At 41.9% G+C, this 15,442-nt stretch overlaps 2 protein-coding genes across 2 annotated transcripts; both read left to right on the top strand.

The window, feature by feature from the left end:
- The first annotated feature begins 6,380 nt into the window (after positions 1-6,380).
- On the top strand, positions 6,381-7,535 carry LOC112126102. The gene has a single exon (XM_014400981.2). It carries the CDS (start codon positions 6,698-6,700, stop codon positions 7,514-7,516), a length of 819 nt encoding a protein of 272 aa, XP_014256467.1. The 5' UTR covers positions 6,381-6,697; the 3' UTR covers positions 7,517-7,535.
- A 6,100-nt stretch (positions 7,536-13,635) lies between these two features.
- On the top strand, positions 13,636-15,180 carry LOC112128015 (piggyBac transposable element-derived protein 4-like). Its single transcript, XM_024229746.1, has one exon. It carries the CDS (start codon positions 13,636-13,638, stop codon positions 15,178-15,180), a length of 1,545 nt encoding a protein of 514 aa, XP_024085514.1.
- Positions 15,181-15,442: the final 262 nt, after the last annotated feature.

Raw genomic sequence — 15,442 nt, forward strand, 5'->3', positions numbered from 1 at the left:
GAGTGTTTCAGTCGAATGATTGCTAAAACTATCATGATAAGCCGTATAAACTACGGGAATTAGATGATGAAGATTGGACTTTTAAACACTCATAAAAGTAGACTTGTTAACTGTGAACTTAGAAAATTAGTAACAAATGAGAATTTTGACATTATTTTGGTCCAAGAACCATGGCAGATGGGGATTGAAAAAGCCATGGGACTAAAAACTAGAACCGTGTATAAAAAAAGTTCTTCCCCTTCGGCTGTAATCTATATATTAAACAATGACCTCCAAGTCATGGCTCTAGAAGAAACAACTGAATCAATGGCATGTGCATTGATCAGGAACGGTCCTTATGAGTATTTAGCTGTATCTGTTTATTGTCATAGTAATAAAGATATATACGATGATATTCAAAGGATCAGAAACCTGATTTCGAAGCATAACGACGCATAGCTTCATAATTGGAGGAGATTTTAACGCCCATAATCATGCATGGGGGGATGCAAAAATCGATACCCGTGGCGAAGAAGTCATTGACTTTATCGCGTGCAATAATGTAGAATTGTTGAACACGGAAGAATCCCCCCTGACCTTTTGCAACGTACACGGAAAATCAGCCATCGACTTAATGATGGTAAGCCCTGATCTTCTGCCGCTAGTCTCAAACTTTAGTATAGACACTGATGCTACCCATAGTGATCATGCATGGATCACACTAGAAATAACCCAAGCTAAGTCCTTCGTAAGGAAAAATAAAAGAAGGCGCATAAAATTAGATGGGATATGTGGAAAAGCCTTAAAAAGCGTAGTTCAGGGAGAATTAATCGTGAGAAGTCCTGAACTCATATGGCTGCAAAATCGCAGGATGAAATTGACGCGAAAGTGGCAATAATTTCCATAATTTTGGGACATCAAGTCAGATACCTTGAGACTAGAGCGAGCGACAAACGTGAAATTGCATGGTGGGATGACCATCTGTCTGAACTCAAACACAGGTCTCTTCGAGCTAGGAAAGCGTACCAGAGCTGCAGAGAACCAAGTGTTAGAGAACAGCTAAAGCTTTCGTACTATGGGGCAAAAAACAAATTTAAGAAGCAACTCAGGAAAAAGAAAAGCCAAAAAAAAACTTCGTGGAAGAAGAGCGTACCAGCCCATGGGGCCTTCATACCAGGATTGTTTTTGACAAGCTGTGCCATAGACCGGTCACAACCACTTTGAGAAATACTCCTCCAGATTTTAGAAAGAATGGTGATTTGCTCCTTGAATACGCCTTTCCCAGGGACGATGTTTCGGAGGATTCCTTGCATCACTCTGAGGTGAGGATTCCGCTGAAATATCTGTTTCTCCTCCACATTGCAAACCTTGGTCTAATAGTGAACTCACTAGTGCTATTAGAAGGTTGCGAGGTGTTGGAGCCCCAGGATGGGATGGGGTCGAAGCTAAAGTTATTAAAGACACCTTCCCTGTCACATCAGAATACCTGCTGGGAAATTAAACCCTCTAAGTCCTCCAGTGGTTAGAATGGAAGGGAAAACAATAAAGTGTATGAACCAAGTTAAATACCTTGGCGTTACTATAGGCAGTTACCTGACCTTTCAGGAGCATGTTAAGCTGACCAAGAGTAAAGCGTGTTCCAGGTTCGCTGCGGCTAAATCTCTGTGCGGAGCAACATGGGGCATAAGCTACAGACATAGGCTGGTTATGTATAAGGCAATAAGTGTCTCTATACTGACCTATGCCTGCCCTGCATGGGGTAGAAAATTGAACACGAGCACCTTGCAGCACTTGATTACTGCTCAAAGAAAAGCCTGATAGTAATAGTAGCCTTGATAATAACAAAGGCATATAACACGGTCTCAAATGACGCATTGCAGGTTATAGCAGGTGAACCATCGATTGACATCCTAATAAAGAAAAGGTGTGCAATGTGGGATCTAAAAAATGGAAGAGAGCCAACCATAATGGCAAGGAATGAGAGTGAAGCTGAAGAATGGGCAATTGAAGAGTGGCAAACGCGGTGGAATCTATCCACAAAAGGTAGGCACACGTTTAACATTCTTCCATCAATCAGGCAGCGTATGCAATTAGATCATCTACAAATAGATCACTTCATGTCCCAACTTCTCACGGGACACGGAGACTTTGCTGCAAAGCTTCACTCTTTCAACCTAACACCACACTCCTTCTGTGAGTGTGGCCACCAGGAAACAGTTGAACACGTACTAACATCCTGCAACAACTACACAGAAGCTCGTATGCAATGGTTAAATGACCTTAACGAAAGGCATGCAACCATAGAAATCCTAAAGGCAGCAATCACCACAAAAAGCGGCTACAAAGCTACTCAAGAAATGTGGAAGAAAGTCTTGACATTAAAATGCTGGCCAGCTTAATTTTTTTCCCCCCCATTGTATATTATTGTATATATCATTGTATATTGTTACTTGTATCTATATCATTGTATATTATTATATTATATATATGTTGTTATGTTCGTATATANATATATATATATATATACTTTGCTTTTTTTTTTGGCCTGGCCATATGGATTGGACCACAGTGGTAATAACAAGATTCGAGAAAGTCAAGGGAATGGTCATACCTCCCCCACCTGAATGTTAACATCCCTTCGAGCCGCCACCGCAAGGCCCATCCTGGACACAGTCGATTTTCGACGGTGACGAAGAGCTCGACAGGTGAGGTTGAGATGCGACCGTCAGACAAACAGAGAAAAATATAAAAAAAACGAAGAAAAATCAATAAAGAGAACAAACAAGAACAAGATTGGGGAGAGTGAGAAGCACGTATTATTATTATTATTAATACTATTTTATTACTTATTATTAGTTGTTTTTTTCTCATGCGCTCATTCTGACTCCAAAGTTCTATCAGCTTCCGTCTATAATAAAAAAGCAACACAAAGCTGAAAGCCAATAAACTGTAAAGAGCCGGAAACGGCTTTAGGTACAGTACAAAGAAAGAAGGCCAAGACGGTGGTGGGGGCTAACGTTGCAGAGCAAAATGTGTACTCGGCGAATAATCCGAGACACCAGACTTAGGGAGACAACCCTGACTGAAAACCCCAATCCAAACTGTCATGCGACCCGTGCTGATAGAAGCGTGTCTCGAGGGAAGTCGAGTCTTGACCGGAGCCTCTCAGGGGCCCTGGCCCCACCCCTGAGTGTATAAGCCGCCTTCCATCATTTGTGACATCTTTTGCCCCCCCCCTTCCCCTCTGTAACAGTTATTACTTCCTTCATTGTCAGCTTCAGTCTGGTTTCATTACTTATTGACATCTTCATTCTCTCCCCGTCCCATCATGTTTCATTTATCATCTTCATTCCCTCCCCTTCGTATTGACCTCATTCATCACTTCTTCATTGACATCTTCATTTCAGTTTCATTACTTATTGAAATATGTGTCGGAGATCAAAAGGAATGCAGAGACGTACTCTGACTAACTGTGACGTTGTGACATAGTGGATTAGAAAGACGAAGAACAAAAGACAAAGCGAGTCAGTCAGTCAGTCGTGCCTTTGTCCTCACAGCGAAAGCATCGTCACATTTGTAGTGAAATAAATAAACAGTGAAACAAATAACCGAAATGGATCATTTCTTTCCCTGTGAAGGGAGAGATTTCTCCACCATTAGAAGTGGGATCTGGATCTGATCGGGATCAACGGCCAGTGGCAGTTTCGACATCATCTCAATTACCTTGGAAGTAGATACTCGAGGAGCAGAACAGAATGGTTTCTCTTTTCCTCCAACATTTACAAAAGGAGAGACACCATTTTGACCTGCCTGAATTCAATCCGGAGTTAGCGGACTCCGACCCTAAGGTGTGGTGCTCGGCAGTGAACATGCTAATGGACGAAAATCCGTTGTCAGGTAGGCCTCTGTGGTAGCCCTATACAAAAGCTTTAAAAGGGATCGCTGCGCAATGGCTGAATCAAGTTACTGACTATAGCGTTACTATTTGGACCTTCCCCGAGGGAGTGGATCTTTCCTAGTTTAGACAAATGAATGAATAATAAACAAAAGAATATTAAAAGGGAAACAATTCTTATATTGAGCAATTTACAAAAATTTGAAATTAAGGTCTAAGTTGGAATTAACAATTTTTTTTTTATTTTTTATTAAAGGAAACTGACTGATTATTATAATCTTATTTTAAATTAAAAAAACAGAAGCAATTCTTACGAGACTAATTATTATTATGATTATCAATAAAATGAAATAAACAAGTTGCAATACCGACTTTGTGAAGTTTAAACAAACAAACAAAAATTACTCTTCGTTGTAAACTAAATGATTAAAAAAATATATTTTTTTTTTACGAAAAACAAATTAAAATTAAAAAAAAAAACTTGCGTCACGATTCTCGCTTGTGTAAGGACTTAAGGCGGCCTTAATAATTGCAGTCCCGATTCTCGCTTGTGTGAAGATGGTTGATCCTTGCTGCTTTTATACCCAAAAAGAACGAATTGCCACGTCTCGTCTCTCGTTCAGCTCAAAACCAACAGGCCTCTTCCCATTGAAGACCCCTTCCTCCTCCTTCTAGTCGCTTGTGGAAGGGCTTTGGGCGGCCCTTATGAATTGCACTGGCATAAATACTCCTAAGATTCCAAAAAGAAAAAAAAAGAAAAAAAGAAAAATCTTAGCCCGGGTAGAAAGCCTTCCATGAGGATCTGGAAAGGCGACGAGGGAGCTGTTGTGGCGTTCCATAGTGAGAAATGCGTGGTTGTATTTTGTTAATGTTTGGTTTATGGCTTGAAATTTTGTATTATCGAATCGTGTTAGTTTGTACTTATTTCTATCAGGTTATAGCCGTGGCTAAGACTAGTGCAGTTGAAAAGATGTCTACCTCCATAGTGTCTAGCTTCTTCTTGAGATTATGTTTAACATTGTGTTATTTTGTTTGGTTTTTGATCTCTTACGCTTTTAAAACCTATCATATTTTTGTTTTATATTTTAATGTACATGCTACTGCTTTGAAGAATATATCTATGTTGACTATGTTTATTTGTTTTCTTCTCTTTATTCGTGAAAAAACTACGTCTCAGACTTCAGCTGCTATATTAGACTGGAAATTATGATGCGATCGATTGTAATGGTTGCGTACATTATACTTAATAATACAATTTGTGGTTGTAACAATTCGGAGATACATGATTCATTGTATACGTCTCTTCGTAGTTTATTTTCTGTTTATGAATGGAGTAATGATCAACAAGATAGGTAGAGAGATTCATATTGTCAATTAGAAACTACTATTACCATGTTACCTACGAGTATTATTTTATCTCAGGATGATATACTATTATATCATGCTATAATATTGATACCAAAAATATGTAAATGTTTGATACGTGATTTTAATGTGCCATTGCAAATTACTGATAATATTGTAAGACTGTATAGCAACCAAGTGTCATGTATTTTCATAAATGAGACTTTAGATGATAAGAAGATTAATTTAATATTAATGGATGAGACTGAGCGTAGCAAACGTTATTTTGGCAATATATTGCGCTTATCAATTTCATATGACAAAAAAAATGACGTGGCAAAAATTTAAGGAATTGTTCTTAATCCAATACGACGTAGCAGAAACTCCGACGAATGAATTTGTTGGAAACGCAACCCTCAAATGGAGATTTCGTTGCATACGCCACCAAAATGCTTGACGTCACTTTCTACGAAGTGGCAAGATATGACAAAGGATCAGATCGCCATGAGTTTAATTTTCGCGCAAATGGCTCGAAACAACGAACGGTTTCGCAGATTAGCTTACACGCTTGAATTGAAAAGCAAAGAAAGTTTCTTAAAAGAAATAAAGGCAGCGACACCAACCAATAAGAGACTTTATCCTTTCTCAACACCGAGCACAAGCGCACATGAAGGAACGAAGATTGCAAGACGAATGTTCCCGAAATGTGTGCATTGCGGATTGACGAATCACCAGTCATCGGAATGTAGACGACAGCATCACGGAAGAACGGACCAGGGCCAACCTCGATCGAAACCTTCGACTTCGACGACGAGATGGACAATGGAACCAACAAAGAGTATCACTTGCCATCGATGCGGGACTCCGGTGTCACGGCCCGGTTGCCGAAAGCATAAGGTTCCCAACAAAGCCGGGGGGAGTAGGGGAAAACAACATGAATGTGCGCCCAACGAATGCCCTTCAGGTGTATCGGGGGACTCCGAGCGGAAGAAGACGGCACTGTCATTCGTAACTATTAAATTCATTACAAATTGTACAATCTTCCATGAGTAATCACTGGTTAACTTAATTAAATTTTGTGGGGATATATTCTTTTTCATTATTATTTTGGTGTTGGTAATTTTGAAAGTAAATCGTTTTAGTTTTTTTATCATTTTATTATTTCATTATTTTTATTAACCCTGTGATTCTAATTTTCAATTATATTTATCCATAATAGTGGGACTCTTTCGCAAGGTTAATCGGGAGAGCTCACTCTAATTAGTCGGGGTCTCTCCGAAAGTTAAGCGGAGGGCTCACACCTGGACACATAGCTGCCAAATTCTTGAAGAAGATGAAACCGCCGGTAATAACTTCGCAACCTGTAGCTACTACTGAATCTCCAAAGCTAAGGTTCGTCAGCAAATGCCAAGTAGAATCTCCAGGGCGATTGACACATGAGGGTAAGTCTTTTTCATTTATGTTTGATTCAGGTGCAGAATGTTCTCTGATTATGAAAAAATTAGACAAGAAATCATCTCTAAGCTGACGAGTGAACCTATATTAATGATTTTCAACCCAAAATATCCTATCGAGGTACACACAGATGCTAGTTCTTTAGGGTACGGTGCTATATTACTGCACAAAGGGAAACCCCGAGCTGTTGCCTACTATAGCAGAAGAACTACTGATACAGAATCTCGATACCACTCATACGAATTGGAAACGTTAGCAGTTGTGAACGTAATTAAGCATTTTATTTGCTTCTTGCAAAGCCATACTTTCACTGTAGTAACTGATTGCTCATCATTAAAGGCGACCGAAAACAAAAAGGATTTGATCCCCAGAGTTCAGCGATGGTGGGCATTTTTGCAGGCTTTTAACTTTAAATTCGAGTATAGGGGGGCAAAACGTATGGCTCATGTTGATTACCTTTCGCACCAACCTCGTGCAGGGAACTCAAACATTGAATCATCCCAGAATTTATTACATGTAAAAGGCAAATGTAACTTCATCGCTGATGGTAACCTGACGAAATCAAAATGTGTGAACTCATCAAAATGGAGATCACCGCAATCCGAAGAGTCAAAAAATTTGTTGACTGTTTTCGACATTGCGCTTCGGAACGAACAAAAACAGCGAGATGAAGAGATAAAAGAGATTTTGAATCAATTTCCCAATAATTCGGCAAACGAAAATTTCAGGCAAACGTATGAAATTAGGTCGGGTATTCTATATCGGTTGGGAAAAGACCCTGGAAAAACTGTACGAGATGTACTGGTTCAAGGGCATGTCCAAATATGTACGGAAATTCTGTGAAAACTGTGAAACGTCGTTCAATTCGCTATAGAAAGCTTCCTTCGGGGGCAGAACCGTCTCCCGAAGTCTCTCGAACGAATCTATGTAATCGTAGGGGTACATTCCTTTTCTAACGACAAAATCCAAATGAGAGGCGACTCTTGAGCAACTCGTGCTAGCAAGACTCCGAAACTCCCTTAGTCCAGATCTACACCAGGGCCAATTTGGTGGCATGCCAGGGAGGAGCATGACCCACGCTATACGGGAGATAGCTGACATGGCACTGAACTCAACATCCCGGTATGTGGTCGGAATATTTTTCGATATAAGGAAGGCCTTTGATAGGATGTGGTGGCCAGCAGTTATGGATAGCCTCAGCAGCCGTAGCGCTGACACCGACATATGTGCCCTAGTAGGCAGCTATTTGAGCAACCGACATGTGATATTACCGGAATATGGACAGGACTGCGAGAGAACCTTCGAGATGAGAATACCGCAGGGATCGGTGCTTGGTCCGTGTCTCTGGCCCTTGCTTTTTAATGGGGCGCTCAGAGAGCTGGAGAACGTGGGCCTCAGGGCGGTCGCCTACGTCGATGACCTAGCTGTGGTAGTGCGAGCAAATACAAAGGCAGAAATTGAGGAACAGGGCCGCAGAGCTGTTAATGCCCTGACAACATGGTGCAGACGAGTAAAGCTTAGCCTGGCACCTGAAAAAACGGAAATGATGCTACTTAAGGGGTCACTCAACATGCGGTCGCCACCCGTCATACGAATCGAGGGAAAAACTATCAAGGCACCAGCTGTCGTGACATACCTGGGCGTCAGGATGTCAACCGGACTAAGGTTTGGCGCTAATGCGAGATATGTCAGAGATAAAATACCAGCCCGCGTTGCAGCAATAAGGGCCATGTGCGGAGCAACGTGGGGCCTTTCTTATCGAAGTAGGCAGATCTATTATTCGGCGTTATGCCAATCAGTCCTCTTGTATGCAGCCCCTGCTTGGATGAGAGGACTGAGAGCAGCAGACTGGGCAACACTTTTGAGCGCACAAAGGACAGCGTTGCTGACTATAACGCAGGCATACCGTACGACCTCAACTGATGCCCTACAGGTCATAGCAGGAAGACCACCCCTGGATTTAAGGCAAGAGCAATAGCAGCCGCCTGGGAGCTGGCAAATGGACGACAACCCAGCATACCCGTAACGAATTCTCGCTACGCAGATAGATGGATGCGGGAAGAATGGCAGCGCCGGTGGGATGGATCAACCAAAGGCAGACACACACACCAAATATTTCCCAGCGTGGATAGCAGGATTGAAGCTAAACATGTACGCGTGGACCACTATATGGCCCAGCTCCTGACGGGACACGGCGATTTCTTGGCCAAGCTGCACAAATTTGGCCTGAGCTCTACACCACTGTGCCCCTGCGGGGACCAAGAAACAGTGGAGCATGTAGCACTTGCGTCCGAAAAATATTGTACCTATCGGACGAGATGGTTATTCGAAATAAACAAAGAAGTAGTAACAGTAAGGTCACTGCAAGCTATCATAACTAGCCCAGATGGATATAAGGCAACGCAAAAGCTTTGGCAGGCTGTAATGAGACAAAAAGTCTGGCCTGCCTAATGAAGCAGTACCAAACAGGCAGCATCGTTTAAATTTATTTTTTTATTTTATTTTATTTTTTTTAAAGCTAGCCACATGGACATGGATTAACAACAATAAGAAAATTGAGAGAAAACAAGACCATACCTCCCCCACCTGAATAGTAATATCCCTACGAGCCGCCTCCGCGAGGCCCATCCCGGACGCAGTTGATTTATGATCAACTGTGACGAAGAGCTCGACAGGTGGGGTTGAGATGCGACCGCTTGAGAACAAAAGCTGGAAAATATATCTAGATCTAAAAGAACAAAAGGGGGAGAAGAGAGAGCATAACCTTTTATTTAATAATTTATTTTCATTTATTTATTTATTTTAAAATTATTATTTATTACTTATTTTATTATTTATTTTTATTATTTATTTGTTTTTTTTTCCTACGTGCACTTTCATTCTGACCCCCAAGTTTCTATTAGCTTCCGTCTATAATAAAAAAGCAACACAAACATGAAAGCCAAATATACTGTAAAGAGCCTGCAACGGCTTCAGGAACAGAAGAAAGAAAGAAGGCCAAGACGACAAAGGTAATCCTCATCTGACGTTGGATGTTGATAAACGACGTTGTCGGAAGATTCCCTTTGCCGTCGCAAGCCGGGACGACGATTCGGGTTGGTTTGTTTGTTCCACGTACTCCATGTGCTCCCTCATCCTGCAAGCGATGTCCCTCCCGTCCATATTGAAATGGGTGAGACAGCGCTTGCAGACGTGTCTTCCGCTGTGGTGACCGGAAATTTGCGAAGCCACTAATTCGTTAAAATCATTTATGTATGTGTAGTGGCTTCGCCCATCATCCGATGTGAGGAGAAGCAGATCGCGGTGATCGGCCTTCTCCTGCTTGACCACTTTAAGCGAATACAGGTCGCCCGACTCTCCAACAGCGAAAACGTTTATACTGATGTTGTTGTGTTGTTCAAACGTTTTCACCTGTTGAAGAGGCGTGGGGAAGGACATGCAGTCGAAATTATATCTATGTTGCAAGTTTGCGTATTTACTTACACGTTCCGGGTGGCGCCCTCCACGAGATGGGAAAGTATGACATATTGGAAACACCGCTCGTTATAGTTTTGCACATTATTTGTAACTGCTTTTCTAGCGGCTATTTTCAGCGGAAGCGGAATAAAGCTGGAAGCGCCTAAGGGTCGGAATCGATTAACGCGCAGGAAGAGACCGTCAATATTTTTTAAGAACCAGCCGCTCCCCTTCATCGACATCTCTTCCATCTCGGTAGCCACTTTGGCATATCCGCCCCTGAGGCTATTCAAGATGGAGATGTCGAAGATGGCCTTATTTTTAGTTTTGAGGGCTCGATCGCACGTCTCTCCTCTGACATTCCAACACCACTTAAGGGGAGCGTCTGTTTCCGCCAAAAATTCCGAAATCAATCGATTCAGGGTCTCCGTTTGATTGCACAGAAATTCACTGGATCGATAGGTTCCGTACAGAGCTAGAAAAAAGTCTTGAGGTCTCCGAACGACGTCTCGATCTCGTGCAAGGATTGCCTCTTCCAACCGCCTCCGCTTGGACATGAAGAGCGGTGTTTCCCGCTGACAACGGCGTACATTCCCACCGCAGACAGTACATGTACGCCGTTGTCGATTAGCTCTACAAATTTTTTCGTGCAGAATTTTGTGAGCCCCTCTGTCACGTCACAATACTGACACTTAATTTCTATGGAAGACATTGTAAAAAATAAATGTAATATATATTGTTCGGATTTTCATTTTCATTTTAAAGAACCGCCCGCCTATTTTGTTTATCATTTACTTATTATCCTACACCGGGAAGCCCGGTCTAAAGGATTGGCCACCCCACTCCGGGTACCACACATCAGTCGCTTTTATGACCGAGCCTTGTTCGTCTCAGCACGCACCGCTTTCCATTTTTCTATTTTTGGTGTTGAACCCGCAAACGCTTTTCTACAGACCGCTTTCTGTAATATCTCTTCTAGCACCCCTCGGAATTTTTTGGATTGGTTTTACACCTCGCCAAAACGCCGGAGTTGCTTGTACCTGTAAGTGGGCCGTCCTACCCAAATACCCTATTTTTCATCGCTCCTGGATCCTTCTATTTCCTGCCTATCTTTTATCATTCGCCACAACAACAGCTTGGTGAGTCCTTTATTATCTCATTTCTTTATTTTGTACTTCAATCACTTTTTTATTTTAAAACTGTTTTATTTTTTTTATTTTTTTTCTACGCCTCCCGATTACGTTCGGGTGGTCCTCCATCGGTTAAAACCGTACATTTGGTCGGTCCTCCTGGGACGGATAGAATTTATTTTAAATTGTATTGTAATTACGTCGCGTACACATCGTGCTGACTCGAACCTGTGCATACTTGCGCCTACCTGCCCGCTCAAGGTCGCTCACTAACTTGATTTATAAATTTTAAGTTAATTTTTCTTTATACAAGATGTCGAAAACCGCCACGATGAAACCTCAAAAGAAATTGAGTCTTTTAGAGGCGAAAAAAGAATGTCTCTTTCAAAAGGTTCAAGTAATGTATGAAGTCGCTAAAAATATTAATATTAAAGAACAAGAAGGTAGTTTTAAAATGCGGATTAGATCATTGGGAACCACAGTTGCGAATTTCAATGATGTGGTAGAAGAAATAGCGTCCGCTCAATTGGATTTAGATCCGAACGCCGAAGTGTGAAATGAATACGCGAGTGAAAATTAAGCTGCGAAGTATAACAGACTACGGGAGAGCTACACTACCTAAGTACTGTAGTCCGCTGGTGCCTAGTGAGTTTCCCGCGGTTATGGGCAGAGAAGACGCGGAAATGACCCAGGAAGAGAATTCATGCGCCCACCAGAAAAATGAGGAAGGCTAACTTAATTGCCCAGCTGAACTTTCACGGCTCACGGGCAGTTAGCGATCAACAAGAAGTTGATATCGTACTTGCGCAGGAGCCGTGGTTAGGGAATTAACAGGGCAATGGGGCTAACCACGAGTTCAGTCTACAAACAAACCCTGGGACGACCCCGAGCACCTGTTTACATCTCGAATAAACAAATCAAAGCCATTACGCAAGATATGGCATGTGTCTCATTGAGAATAAAGGGGAAGAATTCATCGTCGTGTCGATATACTGCGACAGAAGACAGGACATTAGACACGATGTGGATCTGCTTACCGGCCTATTACATAAGTACCGTGGTCACAACGTCATCGTTGGAGGTGACTTCAACGCGCATGACCCCCGTGGGGTGACTCGAAATCCGATGATAGAGGGAGGATAATAATGGAAATGATCATGGACCAGGAAATCACCGAATTGGTATATCAATCATGTTTTGTGACTGTTTAGGGATGGTTGTTGTCTTCCGTGAGCTGCGGTCGTGTGAACATCGCTTCTCAGATGCTCCTCAGAAAAATCCTTTTTTGAGTGGTTTAACGAAGGCTTTTCTTCTTCAAAACTGGCACACATACTCAGGTAAGTGTTTTGTAGCATTTTATGGTGTTTTCACAAAATTTGTTACAGAATTAGTGCGCGTATTAATAAAAGTCCATCGATCGGTGAACACCTTCACGTGCGAACGTGAAAATTTGTCATCATATTGGGGACTTTGTTTTACAGTCGTGTATAAAATTTGGACGAATTCTATCGACCAGTTTTTAAAATATTAACGATTTAATCAAAACGCGTGTTGAAATCGGACCACGTGGCCGTTTCGGTGTCGGTCCACTTCCGGCCACTTCCCGCCAAATCTGGCCTCTTTTGGCAACTTTCTTGTTCTTCTCTATTGGCATCTCTTGTCCCTCCTCTTCCCCGCTTTCCAGCTATTTTCTTTCTTCATTTCATTAATTTTTCGATTTTTGTGTGTCTTCTTACATCTTTTGTCCCTCCCCTTCCACTAATTTTAATTCTTCACTTTAGAGCAATTGTCATCTTTAGTTGATATATTCTCTCGCCTTCCACTTCTTCACCATTATACTGCTTAGTTGACATTTTTCTGGCATCTTTTTTCCCTCCCCTTCCCCTCTCACTCATTCTTCAAGCTTCTTGCCGTTCTTCAGACATCCTTTACTTCCTTTTACGCCCCTGCTTGTGTGTTTCTTCTCTCTATCATCCCTAATTTTCATTTTTCCATCTTCTCATTAATTACCTTTTCTTATGTGTTTTTGCTCCGTAATTATTAATGTAAACCAACGAGTGACGGTTGACGACTGTTTGGTTTAACACTCAGTCCGGACCGACGTCCCTGGGACCGCAAGCGCAACTTTGGTATCATGGAGAGGGGGCACCCTTTAGTGTGAGGTCGTTCACCTTCTCAGTACCCTCCTAGTTTCGAGACGTCAACGTGGTGACAGTGCCGTTCTGCTTTTCCCGCGCTTTTCTTTCGTCCAGTGTCTGTTTTGCTGCAAGGAGGTGTCCGACGGACCGATCAGTTCGTGCACTTGCTGGTGTCCCCTGGACCGTTCAGTCCGTATGTGATATTTTGTTCAATTGTTTTCTACATTGTTACATCAAAATGTCCAATGATAAGATTTCAATTATTGATCCCAACTTTGAGGACTTCGTAAGATCAATTATTTTGAACGAGGAAGATGAAGAGCTAGTGAAAGATCTTCAGACCCTAACGCCTGGGCCAAGTAATTTGATATCAATTCCTGGTTCTGGTGATCAGAAAACTGGAGGGAACTCGGACATAGAGTTTCATGACTCTGACAATGATCCCGATTTTACTGTTGATCCTGTTCATGAGTTCAGCAGTGAAAGTGACACTCTTTCTGCAGGTGATATCTCCAGCGATGATGATATGCGCCCTCCCAACAGTCGTCCCCCTTCTCACATCCAAATACCGGAACATTATGTGGCAGAATCAGAATTTGTAAACACCCACCCGCAATTGTCTAGTTCCACTGGATTCTTGCAAATGGAACTTGGAGAATCTGATGATGATATGGATTACATAATATCTGATGATGAACTAAATCAAGCAGTATCTGACTGGAGTGACGACGAAGACACTCCATTACATATGTTCGATTTCCCCCGTATTAACTTCGACGTTACTGACGACATTCCTGTTACATATTTGGGAAAAGACGACACGGAATGGTATTCAGAAGAGCCAAGTCGCTGTATACGAACGCGAGCAGAAAATACCATAAGAGGCTTACCAGGACTACGGGGGCCGGCTCGAACACTTGGAGTCAAACCATCCCCCATAGAAGTTTGGAAGTTGTATATGGACGATCAAATCATGCAGGAGATTCTCTTGCGGACCAACAACAAATTGGAATGTGAACGGGCTAAAATTGACCCACATGACAAATACAAACTTCGTAGACTACGACCAACAAATGAAGCTGAAATTGATGCACTACTAGCAGTTTTCCTGCTATCGGCGATCATGAAAGGAAATACGGAGGATGTTGGCAGTCTTTTCAGCAGTGGTATAACAGGACGACCTATTTTTCGTGCAGCGATGTCAGAGAAAAGATTCGAGGTACTCATAGCCTGTCTTCGTTTTGATAACCCAAATACACGAGCAGAAAGAAGAAAAGTAAATAGAGCAGCACCAATATTATGGGTTTTTGAAAAGTTCGTAGAAAACTGTAAAAAATTGTTTGCAATCAGTGAACTAACGTGTATTGATGAAATGCTGATTCCATTTCGTGGAGGTACTCCTTTCACTGTATACATGCCCAGCAAACCAGGCAAATATGGCATAAAACTTATGGTATTGACAGATGCACGTAATTCGTATATGTATGATGCCTACATTTACAGCGGAAAGGGTTCGGATGGCTTCGGTCTGACATCTGAAGAAAAGGAACTAAAAGTTCCAACTCAAGCTTTGATAAAGCTAACAAACTGCATAAAGAATTCTGGCAAAAATATCACTGCTGACAATTATTTTTGTTCAGTTGAAGCCTGCCGAGAGCTTACACGACGAAAGCTCACGTTAGTGGGAACAATGAGAAAAAACAAGAAGGAGATCCCCCAGAATTTCTTACACAAAAAACAAGGAGTGTCTACAGTTCTCTATTTGGATTCAATGAGAATATGACTTTAGTGTCATATGTACCCAAGCAGAACAATGCTGTAGTTCTGATTTCATCAATGCATAATACAATTGAAGTGGACCCTACATCTCGAAAACCTGAGATAATTCTGTTTTACAACAAGACAAAAGCAGGGGTCGACAATTTGGACGCTAAATGTTCAAAACTGTGCAGTGGGCGCAAAACATGCAGATGGCCGATGGCTGTTTTTCTACGGATTGTGGACATATGTTCTGCTAACTCACATGTTCTGTTTCTCAGCTAGAA

This window comes from Cimex lectularius, unplaced genomic scaffold, assembly GCF_000648675.2.
Source record: "Cimex lectularius strain Harlan isolate CLEC.00 unplaced genomic scaffold, Clec_2.1 scaffold483, whole genome shotgun sequence".
Classification (NCBI taxonomy): domain Eukaryota; kingdom Metazoa; phylum Arthropoda; class Insecta; order Hemiptera; family Cimicidae; genus Cimex; species Cimex lectularius.

Excerpts from the sequence above, each read along its gene's own strand:
- LOC112126102 (XM_014400981.2), top strand. The coding sequence starts at position 6,698 with ATGTTCTCTGATTATGAAAAAATTAGACAAGAAATCATCTCTAAGCTG.
- LOC112128015 (XM_024229746.1), top strand. The coding sequence starts at position 13,636 with ATGTCCAATGATAAGATTTCAATTATTGATCCCAACTTTGAGGACTTC.